This window comes from Trachurus japonicus, chromosome 12 (assembly GCF_045865225.1).
Source record: "Trachurus japonicus isolate A0001 chromosome 12, Traja_1.0".
Classification (NCBI taxonomy): Eukaryota; Metazoa; Chordata; class Actinopteri; order Carangiformes; family Carangidae; genus Trachurus; species Trachurus japonicus.
This window is the reverse complement of record NC_140918.1, coordinates 25,145,859-25,159,388: the sequence shown is the minus strand read 5'-3', so window position 1 is coordinate 25,159,388 and position 13,530 is coordinate 25,145,859. Positions and strand designations below refer to the sequence as shown.

Here is a 13,530-nt window from a genome sequence, read left to right as displayed (position 1 = left end):
TACTGATCTATTTTTTTTAGTGACAACTCAAAACACCTGCTTGACGTTACTCGCAGGTGTAGGTTCTCACAGGATTTTGAAGAAGGCCTATCTTGTCAGAAAAAAATTCTCCGAAGCAAAAAAACCCCAAAAAACTTAAAAAACAGGAGGGGGAAAAAAAGCTGGGCTACTTCGCAAAACAGAAAACTGTTAGTTAAATTAGTTTCTCAAAAAAAAACAACTGAAAAAATATACCCCGAAAAATAAAAAAGGAAATAAATTACTCAGAAAAAACAAGTTGTTGTTTTTTTTCAAGTGAATGCAATACGCTTCCGTAATCTTCAGTGTCTGAGCTGCCGACTAAACAGACACTAACCCAGACTGTGTTACATCCTCACGGTTAAGTGACGCATTTTCCATCATCGGTATAAATACTCAGCATCATTCTCTGGCAGCAGCCGAGGCTCGCAGTTCAGACCCTCTCTGCATCCAACACACCACACCACCACACTATGCGCTCTGCAAAGAGCTACGGTGTCGCGCGCACCGGGCTGTCCAGCAAGTAACCGCAGCTCTCCAAAAAACACACCGAGCACACCAACAATGGAGGTCACAAACAACACGACAACCTGGACACAGTTTGACAGCCTTTCCAACAAAACCCCCACACCGGAGGACGAAGAGGTGAAGCTGAGCTATCAGGTGGTCACATCCTTCCTGCTCGCCGCGCTCATCCTGTGCGCAATATTTGGAAACGCGTGCGTCGTCGCGGCCATCGCCTTGGAGCGCTCCCTCCAGAATGTGGGCAACTACCTGATCGGCTCTCTGGCTGTCACCGACCTGATGGTGTCGGTGCTCGTGCTGCCCATGGCGGCACTTTACCAGGTGTTAAACCGGTGGACTCTCGGGCAGGTTCCGTGCGACATCTTCATCTCTCTGGACGTGCTGTGCTGCACCTCGTCCATCCTGCACCTGTGCGCCATCGCTCTGGACAGATACTGGGCCATAACCGAGCCCATAGAGTACATGAAGAAGAGGACACCGAGGAGAGCCGCGGTCCTCATCAGCGTCACCTGGCTCGTCGGGTTCTCCATCTCGGTGCCGCCCATGCTGATCATGCGCTCCCAGCCCAACAGCATGGAAGGGGACAGGGAGAACCTGCCGCAGTGCCAGATCAGGCAAGACCCCTGGTACACAATATACTCCACGTTTGGGGCTTTTTACATCCCACTGACGCTGATGCTGGTTCTGTACGGGCGGATATTCAAAGCCGCCAGGTTTCGGATCAGAAGGACGGTGCGTAAAACGGAGAAAAAGAAAGTGTCCGACTCGTGCTTGGCGCTGTCCCCGGCGCTCTTCCACAAAAAGACTCCGGCAGACGCGCAGGGGAAGAGCTGGAAGAGGAGCGTCGAGCCCCGGCCGCTGCCCAGCGTCAACGGCGCGGTGAAACACGCAGAGGACGGCGAGTCCCTGGAGATCATCGAGGTTCACAGCAACTCCAAAGGTAACCTGCCGCTGCCCAACACCCCGAGCTCCGTGCCGCTGTTCGAGAGCAGGCACGAGAAGGCGACCGAGGCCAAGCGGAAGATCGCGTTGGCACGGGAGCGCAAAACGGTGAAGACGCTGGGCATCATCATGGGCACCTTCATCCTGTGCTGGCTGCCCTTCTTCATCGCCGCCCTGGTCAAGCCTTTCTGCCTGGAGTCGTGCCACATTCCCCGCTGGCTGGAGGATGTCATAAACTGGCTGGGATACTCCAACTCTTTACTCAACCCCATCATTTACGCGTACTTCAACAAAGACTTCCAGAGCGCTTTCAAGAAAATCATCAAGTGTCACTTCTGCAGACCGTGACGGGTTGAGTTTCATTTCGTGTGGATAAAACTCAAAGGATCATTGAGGTTTGAGTTATTAAAGACATCCAGGTGAAGAGAGGAGCAGATTGTTCTGAACAAAGACAGATTATTTAAAAAAAAATAAAAAAGAGCTCTTCTTGATTACTGTTGATAATCATCCTTAAATATTCCCAGAGATGTCTGTAGCCTATGCATAGATGAAGCTGTGATTGTTCCATTGAAGCTCCATGTTGCTCATCATGTTCTGTAATGTTCAATAAAGAGATCATTTTTAATAACTGCTCTGAAGTCCTGATTCAAGATTTGTGTAGAGACCCAGGCTTTTTTTAAATTCAAATAATTTAAGAAGCAAAATCTTAAAGAGGCGAATCTGCATCTCATGAGGCTTCTGGTGTTTAATGAATCAATTATTCTTTTATGAAAAACATTATCAGATTTCATCTTCTCAGTTCTGAGAGCCTGCTGCTTCTCTCTGCTTTAAACATCAACAGATGTCACCTTGAACTGTTGGAAATTATTTCTTTATTTTTTATTCTAATATGTAAAAGAATGAACCATTAGTCAGTCATCTTGAAATATGTATTTAGTGCTTAAGGGTAAGCTGCAGTGAGTCACAGGTATTTTACTTCCATAGACATTCAAAGACTTAATTGCATGTAAAGAAAACAAACTCTTAATATTCTCATTTAATGTCTGCACTGACACTGCTTTTATTTTTATTTTACAGTCAGTGCCTGAAGACGCTCGCTTAGATCTTTGCGCCATTGTTTAGTGTCTCTGAGACTACATCATTGACACCCAGCACCTGCAAACTCTTCACGTGCATGGAAATTACATCATTAAACATCTGTCCTCCACACTGCTGCAGTGCCCTCAAGCAAGGTACATAATGAGACACTTTCTGCCCCTGAGGAAACTGATCTGACATTGAGTAGCTTCCAGATGTGAATTTCTCGTTTTCTTCCTGTGTTAATGTGAAATATTAAAATCTTATTGGTTAAATAAACTCGTCAACCACATGATCAGTCATTAGAGCGCCCTGACAGGGAGGGAAACATTATTTTAATCCACAGCTCAATGTTTTAAATTTGTATCCCAAATCAACCAAACACATCAAACTTGTCGGGAGATGTGTCTGAAACTGCTCAGAGAACTGGGAATATTATTATTTCATGAAAAGGTGCAAAAATAAAAATGATTTTTATTTGAATATTTCTGATACGTATTTCTGGAACAAACTGAAACTGAACATGTACAAAATGTTGTCCTGTAGGGATTGGGTTCATTTGAAAGAAAGAAAAGCAGTCAGTGTGTTGTTATACAGACTGAACATTTGTGAGTTAAACTTTGTAACAGTGAGATTTGACACAGAAAATGTGTCAGTGTCTTTAACAGAACGGTGTGTCCCCAAGCCGTGTCCCTGAGCTGCAGCTTCACTCTGATCCTCTGACAACATGTGGATTTACTCAAGTCTGGTGACACTGACATGGAGTGTGTCTCAGATGTGGCAGACAGAAGACGGACAGATGGACAGACTTGCAGAGAGGGAGCCAAAAAGGAAACACACACACATTCATCACCATACATGAGCAGCAGTGTAAAGGTTGCTGTTAAAGTGGTTTGGGTGCCTCTTACAGCGCCTCGCTGCCCTTTTCCTCCGTCACTCACAGCCTCATAACGTATAAGTCCATCTTAAAAAGCCTGTGAAGGGGGCACACAGATGGAGGTTGGAGAGGTGGTCGCCATAGCGACATATGGGGGATCCAAACTCCGGGGGCCGAGGGGCAATTACCTGATCAAAGGCCTGCTGCGACACAGGAATACAGAGGTGTGTATGAGGGGCCAACAGCTGTCAGCCATCTCAGACAATAAACAGGTGGTATTTTTATTTTACTTTCCTTCATTTTTTTGTCATTTATTTACTTTTTATTATTCATTCCATATTTATTATTTCACTGGTTTTTCTTCTGACAGTTTTCCACAGTCAACACAATTTTACTGATTCCTCTCTCAACAATAACACCAGAACATTTACATTCTAACATCAATTTCAATGATTTCCCTCATTATGTTTCCTCTTTTTTTATTAAATTTCCCCTTCACCTAAAGGTTAAAGAGAAATATTTTCCACACTGTCTATTGTCACATATTGTTTTGTGTTCATCAAGCTACATACAGTAGACTTACATAAATAAATAAAAATAAATAAACCAAAGGAGTCAGTCAGGGTTCAGTTGCATAATAGGAAGTATACAGGACACATGCGAGAAGCATCTGTCTCTAGAACTACTGATTTTAATTCTTTTTATATCACTCTCACACATTTCTGAGCTTTGCCATGATTAACCCAGTTGTGTAATAAAGTACTAGTTTACCTTGAACTAACCACTGCCAGCTCACACCTCTAACCACATGTAAATCCACACATTGCAGAAACATCTGTAATCTAAACTTTATTTTGCAGTGTGTCACCAACTTGTTGCAAGCTGTCAAACCAGAAAGAAGAAAAATAACAACACCAAAATCTGTATTGATACATTTCCTTCCACAACACAACTGTTATGCTGTCTGTTCTGTGGCGAGTGCCTGAAGTGTCACTACCTTGAAACAACAGCGTTTGTCAGTCAGCTCTGCCATTGTGTTTTTAACAATAGACATTTCAAAAGATCTCTTCTACAACTTGAAGGGGGAAAAAAAAGCTTCAACTATCTGACTAAAGTGTTAAACCGAGAAGAGTCAAACTCCCAGCAGTCACTTGGAAATGTGCAGGACGAGGCCGAAGCAGTTGAAACGCTGCTTGAATGCGTCACTGTGGATACTTGTGTATTCTGAGGCTCTGTTGTGTGAGCGTCCTCAGAGCCTGCCACCAAGTGCACTTGGCTGTAAATCAGCCTGTGTATTGGAGGAGGTGAAGAGTGTGGATTAAATTTTGTCCATACGCTCTTGAACTGTTCAGTCATGATTCCCCTGCAGGAGCACCAACGGCACCGTGCTGTCAAAGGAATTACGTTACGCACGGTCACGGACCCAAAGACACAATAAACCCTGTATTTGTCTTTTTTTGGGATATTCTCTTTGAGCTGTTGTCAACAAGCTTCAAGGGAAACGGCAGAACCGGAGCTGTATCTGGTTCTCGTTTGGAAGGGGAAAACAGAAATTTGCTGTATCTATGTTGTCATTTAAAGCAGCAGTTCTGATTCACGGTTTAAAAAAAATTGAATAGGCTACATTTGAATTCCTGTGTGATCACAGGGTCTTTCAGATCATTCAGATGCTCCAGTTTTTGTTTGTAGGGAAATGACTCAACAAATGAAATTAGCTGCAGTCTACGGTTCTTTCTTTTCCACACTGGAAAATTCTAAGCTTTTATATGTCAAAGCCGGTTCCAGGGTGCCATTCCGAAGGGCCGCCACTCCGAACGTTTACTTTAATTTGTCGGAATGCCGACCCTTAATTATTTATGGGAAAAGGGTGCCATTACGAACCTGAAAGAAAGGGTGCCATTCCGAACCTGAAAAAATCTTGAATGGTTTACGGCACGGAGTAAACAAGCCTAATTGCAGTGGTAGCGTATAGTGGTCAGAGCATCTGCTCTTGACGCGGTGGATCAGAGTTCGACTCCCGGGGGAGATACATATTAACTGAGATTTTATTGGCCTCTACCTAACCTTTTTACTAAACTTAACCAACTCCTTTCTACATTGCCTAAACCTAACCAAAGCACAGAGCAAGGACATTTATTTTCAGCAGGAGTGCCGCGGCTGCATCAGACCATGGATGTAATGCATCAGACTCGCACCTGGGTGAAACTTTGGAGGCGGAGGGGGAGGGGGAAGGGCCGGTCGGGCGCTGTCCCCGCGGCGCGTCGTGTCAAGCCGGGCAGGAAGTCAAACCACGAGAGAATCCGGTCAATTTTCAAAATAAAACACATTCGGAACGGTGGCCCCTCGGGAAGTTCGAAATGACGGACCTTCCGGAATTTTCGGACTGGCAGACCGTCGGAATGGCGGTCCTTCGGAATGGCGGTCGCCCCCCGTCAAAGCCCCTTCACATAGGGGCTTTGACATGTTCTTTATCTCAAAAGCTTAATTTGATTTAGTTTTCTATATTTCCATATAGCTTACTGTCAAATAAAATAAAGCAAAATTATTATCCTAGTCCAAGATACTGAACTTGTGCATAATGTTTTACGAAACGTTTTGGACGTTGATACCTATTTAAAGAGGAACTATGCAGGATTTTTACCTTAACTATGCCACATTTTTACCATAATTAAACAGCTTTGAAGTAATTGTGATGGTTGAATAAATTTAGACTTGTAACTTGTTGGAGGGAGAATGGAGGCTCTCTGCCTTCCACTTAGCATCTCTTGGCTGAAAACCAACCTGTAAGATCAGAGCCTCTAGCCCGGTGTTCCAGCTCTCGTCTCAGCGGTACCGCAACACGGATAAGACTACACAAATATACACGTTGTAACATGATAAATAAAGCTATCCACTGCTCCATGGATTGCTTTCTTGCGGGCTTTGTTAAAAACAAATGCACATGGCCGGGAGGAGGGTTAGCAAAACAACGAAAGCAACCGGACTTGCATTTCCCGTTTAAGCTAAAATCTCAGTCATAGAATTAACACTATGCTAAATCTTTTTTTTTCTTTCTTTATTCTATATCTTTAAGATCTACAGGGAATCTTACTGACGTATTCTGTGTGAGTGTCTGTGGTGCTGAGACTTTTGCTGATGGGATCATAGACAACGTGACTTTCAGGTCACGTATGAGTGTCTCTTCTGGAGCTATGAGCAAACAAATGAATCCTCCACTGTGAGGTGGAAATGCTTCACAGGACTCCTCCAAATGTAGTGAAGTCACGACTGATTACGTGCTACATCTTCATTAATTAACTTAGCCTGAAAAAACGTAGGCCAACGTTTCCCAGGCTGGTCCAGCATGTGAAGAGCTGAAGTCTCACAAAGACATTTCACTTTCTGGTGAACAACTGTTCAGTGATGTCCCCTCCTCCTCCTCCTCCTCCTCCTCCTCCTCCTCTGTCCACTTCTTTCTCAGATCTTAAGTAGTTTCCACACCTGATGGGAATCATGCTCTAGAACACGAGTGGACTGTTGATCTGTGCCTGGGTACGGTACAGTGTCCATGCTAATCAAAGAAAATGAACTTTGGGGTGAAGTGTACTTGGATTCAGGCCTGAAGCAAAATGCCCCTTAAAGTCTGGATGTGTGTTCTGGCTCCCTGAACCTGACCCCCTCCCCCCTCCTGAACCGAGCAGGTGTCACCACTGTCACTGTTTCATTTCACACTCACACATCAAACACATACTTTTTGTTTGTTGTGTTGCTTTTTGATACTTTCTGCAGGTGTCTTTCTCAAGAGGATAACTGGACATATTCCTCATCACGTCTGAATGCATCAGCTGTTACATTAACTGTAACTTAGAGAAATACAAATGAAAAGACAAATGCAAAGTTGTATCAACTTTCTAAATAACTGGACTGGATATTTTTGTTTCGTAACTTACGTTATGTTATCTTACCTTACACTACCTTACATTACATTACGTTACATTATGCTATGTGAAGTTGCATATCTTTGTATTTCTTGAATGAAAAATCCATCTGTAAAGGACAAATCATAATTTTGTGAGAAAGATCATGTCATGAAATGTATTAATCCAGTCTAATGATCTAAAAACATTTTGCACCTAGAGAAACATCTGCATCCATTTTTTTTTTTTTTTTTACATTTTTAACTCCATTAAGGTTCTGCATTAAAATCTACAATCAAAATTTTCACCTAATGTTATTTGCATAAACTTGACCATTTGGACTGTTTGTACAGTGTGTTTCCTTCTCCCAAAACAGCCAAACTCACTATGCTTAGCTAGCAATGTATATATGGGAAGCTTTTCTTTTCTTTACCTTTTTTTTTCATGAATATGAAACATCTTCGCTGTTCATGGATTTGCTCTCCCCTCAATAATTCACTATGCGTGGGTTGTTCTTTTTTTTAATCCTTTACTTCCATCCAGTCATAAAGTCTCAATTCAAATCTTAGAGGCAGACTGAGTGATCTGAAGTGACCTTATAAACAGAATAATTAAAGGGATAGTTCAACATTTTGGCAAATTGGCCCATTGCCATAATTGCTATAGTCATAGCAGTAGGTTCGTTACCTTTAATTGTAGGTGTAAGCTATTTTTAGTACAGGGGGGGCTAAGGGAATTTCTTGGTTTCCCTCATTAAACTCATCAAATACAAAATCCCAAAACTCCACAGCGCTTTTGTAGACAAGTTGTGAGCTGCACAACCACCACGCTATGAGATAATGATGGAACGATACGAAACGGAGCCGTTTTCGAGGTAAATTCATACAAAACCGCTGATGCGCGTTGCGTTCAGGGACAGTTTTTCAGCAAGCAGTCTCCGTATTTACCCTGTATTTACCTCGAAAACGGCTCCGTTTCGTATCGTTCCGTCATTATCTCATAGCGTGGTGGTTGTGCAGGTCACAACTTGTCTACAAAAGCGCTGTGGAGTTTTGGGATGTTGAATTTGATGAGTTTAATGAGGGAAACCAAGAAATTCCCTTAGCCTCCATAGCGTAGCTCTGAGCAGCCAGCTGCTGCGCTCCGCCGCACTGAAAATAGCTTACACCTACAATTAAAGGTAATGAACCTACTGCTATGACTATAGCGATTATGGCAATGGGCCAATTTGCCAAAATGTTGAACTATCCCTTTAAGCAAAATCACCTGCATGTCATTTTGCTGAGTGTAATGAATATTTCAGCCTCCAAAGGGTGCTAGCAGGGCTTTAAAGTGTTGGCCTTGTTCAAGTTAGATTCATTCATTAATAAAGTTATTCTAGCTATTATTCTGTTAATCTAATGTATTGTGCTTGCGTAGAGGTATACAGTATGCATACAAAGGACTAATGTTAAAAATTCATTCATTCAGAGAGGTCATTTTCAACATAGTAAATGAAGTGTCTCCAGGCTCCATGTTGTATTCTATCTGCTTCTTAAATCCTGTCTGTCATTATTTCTGCACATGAAATCTGTTGGAAATGTCTGATGTTATTGTTCAGCACTGACTGAAGATTTTAACTTCATGATACCACAATTATCTAAGAGATTTTCCCCTTTTTTTCAAGTGATGACTTGGATTTTCCTTGGTACAAATCTGTTGGATCATGATTGTTTCTCAAAAATCCTACATCTTTATACAAACTCACTGTTGTTGGCTGACTTGGAATATGCCTCACCAAAGCTTTCTTGAAAAATTAATCACAGATGAACACGTCACTAACACTGTTGGATATAGAGAGCCTAAGCGGAGGCAGGAAGTAACGGTCACCATGGGACCTCAACTCTGAAAAACTCGCCATACAAATGAACGGGACTGAAAATTTTATTTCGTGATCCGATTGAATTGTGCCATGAGAAAAAAATATGTCCTCTACCTGTTTAAAACATCACGTTTCATCCCGAGAAATCAGCAGTTTGTTGTAAAACTATTGTAAAATAAAATTCAGAAGAATCTGTAAGCAGAAAGACTACAAGTCGCGTAGGTGACGTCACACACCAAATGCCGCCCTTTCCCGTGTCAGTTGGTGACGTATTTTTTGTGGGACACAGATTTGTAGTCCGTAGAGCGGTCTTTACACAAAATACATTCTTCTGTTGCCGTTTTATGATAAACGGCTGATTTCTCGGCATGAAACGTCCATCCATCCATCCATCCATTGTCCGCCGCATTATCCGAGTCCGGGTCGCGGGGGCAGCAGTCGGAGCAGGGAACCCCAGACTTCCCTCTCCCCTGACACTTCCTCCAGCTCTTCCGGGGGGACCCCAAGGCGTTCCCAGGCCAGCCGAGTGTCCTGGGTCTTCCTCGGGGCATGCCCGGAACACCTCACGAGGGAGGTGTCCAGGGGGCATCCTATACAGGTGCCCGAGCCACCTCAGCTGGCTCCTCTCGATGTGGAGGAGCAGCGGCTCTACTCCGAGCTCCTCCCGGGTGACAGAGCTCCTCACCCTATCTCTAAGGGAGCGCCCCGCCACCCTGCGGAGGAAACTCATTTCGGCCGCTTGTATCCGGGATCCAGTTCTTTCGGTCATGACCCAGAGTTCATGACCATAGGTGAGGGTGGGAACGTAGATCGACCGGTAAATCGAGAGCTTTGCCTTTCGGCTCAGCTCCTTCTTCACCACGACGGACCGATACAATGATCGCATTACTGCGGCCGCCGCACCGATCCGCCTATCGATCTCGCGCTCCGTTCTCCCCTCACTCGTGAACAAGACCCCAAGATACTTAAACTCCTCCACCTGAGGCAGGAACTCTCCCCCGACCTGGAGTGTGCAAGCCACCTTTTTCCGGTCGAGAACCATGGCCTCGGACTTAGAGGTGCTGATTCTCATCCCAGCTGCTTCACACTCGGCTGCAAACCGCCCCAGTGCATGCTGAAGGTCCTGGCTCGAGGGAGCCAACAAGACCACATCATCTGCAAAAAGCAGAGATGAAATCAAGTGGCTCTCGAACCGTTCCCACTCCAGCACTTGGCTGCGCCTAGAAATTCTGTCCATAAAAATAATGAACAGAACCGGTGACAAAGGGCAGCCCTGCTGGAGTCCAACACGCACCGGGAACAGGTCTGACTTACTGCCGGCAATGCGAACCAAGCTCCTGCTCCAGTCATACAGGGACCGTACAGCCCTCAGCAGAGGGCCTCTGACCCCATACTCTCGGAGCACCTCCCACAGGATGCCACGTGGGACACGGTCGAAAGCCTTCTCCAAGTCCACAAAACACATGTGGACTGGTTGGGCAAACTCCCATGCGCCCTCGAGCACCCTGCGGAGGGTGTAGAGCTGGTCCAGCGTTCCACGGCCAGGGCGAAAACCGCATTGTTCCTCCTGAATCCGAGGTTAGACTATCGGCTGAATTCTCCTCTCCAGCACCCTGGAATAGACTTTCCCCGAGAGGCTGAGGAGTGTGATCCCCCGGTAGTTGGAACACACCCTCCGGTCCCCCTTTTTGAAGAGAGGGACCACCACCCCGGTCTGCCAGTCCAGAGGCACTGTCCCCGACTGCCACGCGATGCTGCAGAGGCGTGTCAGCCACGACAGCCCCGCAACATCCAGAGACTTGAGGTACTCAGGGCGGATCTCATCCACCCCCGGTGCCTTGCCACTGAGGAGCTTCCGGACTACCTCAGTGACTTCAGCTTGGGTGGTGAATGAATCAACCTCTGAATCCTCAGCCTCTGCTTCCTTGATGGAAGGCGTGTCAGTGGGATTGAGGAGATCCTTGAAGTATTCCTTCCACCGCCCGACGATATCCCCAGTCACTGTAAACAGTGTTGGCGGAGCACTGCTTCCCCCTCCTGAGGCGCAGAATGGTTTGCCAGAATTTCCTCGAGGCTGACCGGTAGTCCTCCTCCATGGCCTCCCCGAACTTTTCCCAGACCCGAGTTTTTGCTTCCGTGACCGCCCGGGCTGCCGTCCGCTTGGCCTGCCGGTACCCGTCAGCTGCCTCGGGGGTCCCCCGAGCTAGCCAGGCTCGGTAGGACTCCTTCTTCAGCTTGACGGCATCCCTTACTTCCGGTGTCCACCACCGGGTTCGGGGATTGCCGCCGCGACAGGCGCCGGAGACCTTACGGCCACAGCTCCGGATGGCCGCGTCAACAATGGAAGTGGAGAACATGGTCCATTCAGACTCAATGTCTCCGGCCTCCCTCGGAATCCGGTCAAAGCTCTCCCGGAGGTGGGAGTTGAAGACCTCCCTGACAGGGGATTCTGCCAGACGTTCCCAGCAGACCCTCACGATACGCTTGGGTCTTCCAGGTCTGACCAGCTTCCTCCCCTGCCAGCGGATCCAACTCACCACAAGGTGGTGATCAGTTGACAGCTCAGCCCCTCTCTTCACCCGAGTGTCCAAGACATACGGCCGGAGGTCAGATGACACGACTACAAAGTCGATCATTGACCTCCGTCCTAGGGTGTCCTGGTGCCACGTGCACTGATGGACACCCTTATGCTCGAACATGGTGTTAATTATGGACAGACTGTGGCTAGCACAGAAGTCCAATAACAAAACACCGCTCAGGTTCAGATCGGGGAGGCCGTTCCTCCCAATCACACCTCTCCAGGTAACACTGTCGCTGCCCACGTGAGCGTTGAAGTCCCCCAACAGAACGATGGAGTCCCCAGTTGGGGCACTTTCCAGCACCCCTCCCAGGGCCTCCAGGAAGGCCGGGTACTCTGCACTGCCGTTCGGCCCGTAGGCCGAAACGACAGTGAGAGACCTATCCCCGACCTGAAGGCGCAGGGAAACGACCCTCTCGTTAAGTGGGGAGAACTCCAACACATGGCGGCTGAGCTGGGGAGCTATGAGCAAGCCCACACCAGCTCGCCGCCTCTCACCATGGGCAACTCCAGAGTGGAAGAGAGTCCAACCTCTCTCAAGGAGTTGGGTTCCAGAGCCCAGGCTGTGCGTGGAGGTGAGCCCGACTATCTCTAGTCGATACCTCTCAGCCTCCCGCACGAGCTCAGGCTCTTTCCCCCCCAGCGAGGTGACATTCCATGTCGTCCGGGGATTGGGTCGCCGGGGCCCCCGCCCACGGCTGCCACCCAAATCACACAGCACCTGCCCCTTATGAACCCTCCCGCGGGTGGTGGGCCTATGGGAGGGCGGGCCCACGTCGCTCGTTCGGGCTGCGCCCGGCCGGGTCCCGTGGGCCAAGACCCGGCCACCAGACGCTCGCCTGCGAGCCCCGACCCCAGGCCTGGCTCCAGGGTGGGGCCCCGGTAACGCCAGTCCGGGCGACGTACACTTCCTCGATGTTTTCATTTTCATAGGGGCTTGGAACCGCTCTTAGTCTGACCCGTCACCTAGGACCTGTTTGCCTTGGGAGACCCTACCAGGGGCATTAAGCCCCGGACAACATAGCTCCTAGGATCATTCGGGTGCTCAAACCCCTCCACCACGGTAAGGTGGCGGTTCAAGGAGGGGTTTGAAACGTGATGTTTTAAACAGGTAGAGGACATATTTTTTTCTCATGGCGCAATTCAATCGGATCACGAAATGAAATTTTCAGTCCCGTTCATTTCTATGGCGAGTTTTTCAGAGTTGAGGTCCCATGGCGCCGTTACTTCCTGCTTCCGCTTAGGCTCTCTATAGCAGTGAAAGTGCCTTTACAGAGCATTTATGTCAGAGAGTACAGTGTTTGAATACCAGAGCACTGTTAACAAAGGAATGAATCCAGCAGTGCTACAGATGACAGAGAGATGGGGTTGCATTTCAAAGATGCTGCAGGGTGCACCAGTTGTATCCTGAAACATGTCACACATGCACAAACACACACACACACACACACACACACACTTTCTCTGTTTGCCTTTTACTTTGCTGTGTCACACCATGGACTTATTCATAGATGTCTTCTGAATATTTTCAGACTACTGTTGTGTTTCATATATCTCTAAATCTCTGGGGTCAATAAGAATGGTAAAATATTTTCTAAATTCTTTATAAATTTATTATGCATACATACACATACATCACATACACAACACCAACCAGAATATCACAAATAACTACAGACAAGAAGGATAAGGAGTCAACAGGGAGTCTGGCCCCTACAGAAACCTGATGTTAACAGCATACAGTCTGTCTGGGATC

General features: G+C 46.8%; 1 protein-coding gene across 1 annotated transcript; it reads left to right on the top strand.

The window, feature by feature from the left end:
- Nucleotides 1–250: 250 nt before the first annotated feature.
- Nucleotides 251–2,108, top strand: htr1ab (5-hydroxytryptamine (serotonin) receptor 1A b). The gene has a single exon (XM_085793934.1). The coding sequence runs from the start codon at nucleotides 583–585 to the stop codon at nucleotides 1,831–1,833; it is 1,251 nt and encodes a 416-aa protein (XP_085650060.1). The 5' UTR covers nucleotides 251–582; the 3' UTR covers nucleotides 1,834–2,108.
- The last annotated feature ends 11,422 nt before the right edge of the window (nucleotides 2,109–13,530 follow it).

What these genes read in the sequence shown, in the direction of transcription:
- htr1ab (XM_085793934.1), top strand. Translation starts at nt 583, where the DNA reads ATGGAGGTCACAAACAACACGACAACCTGGACACAGTTTGACAGCCTT.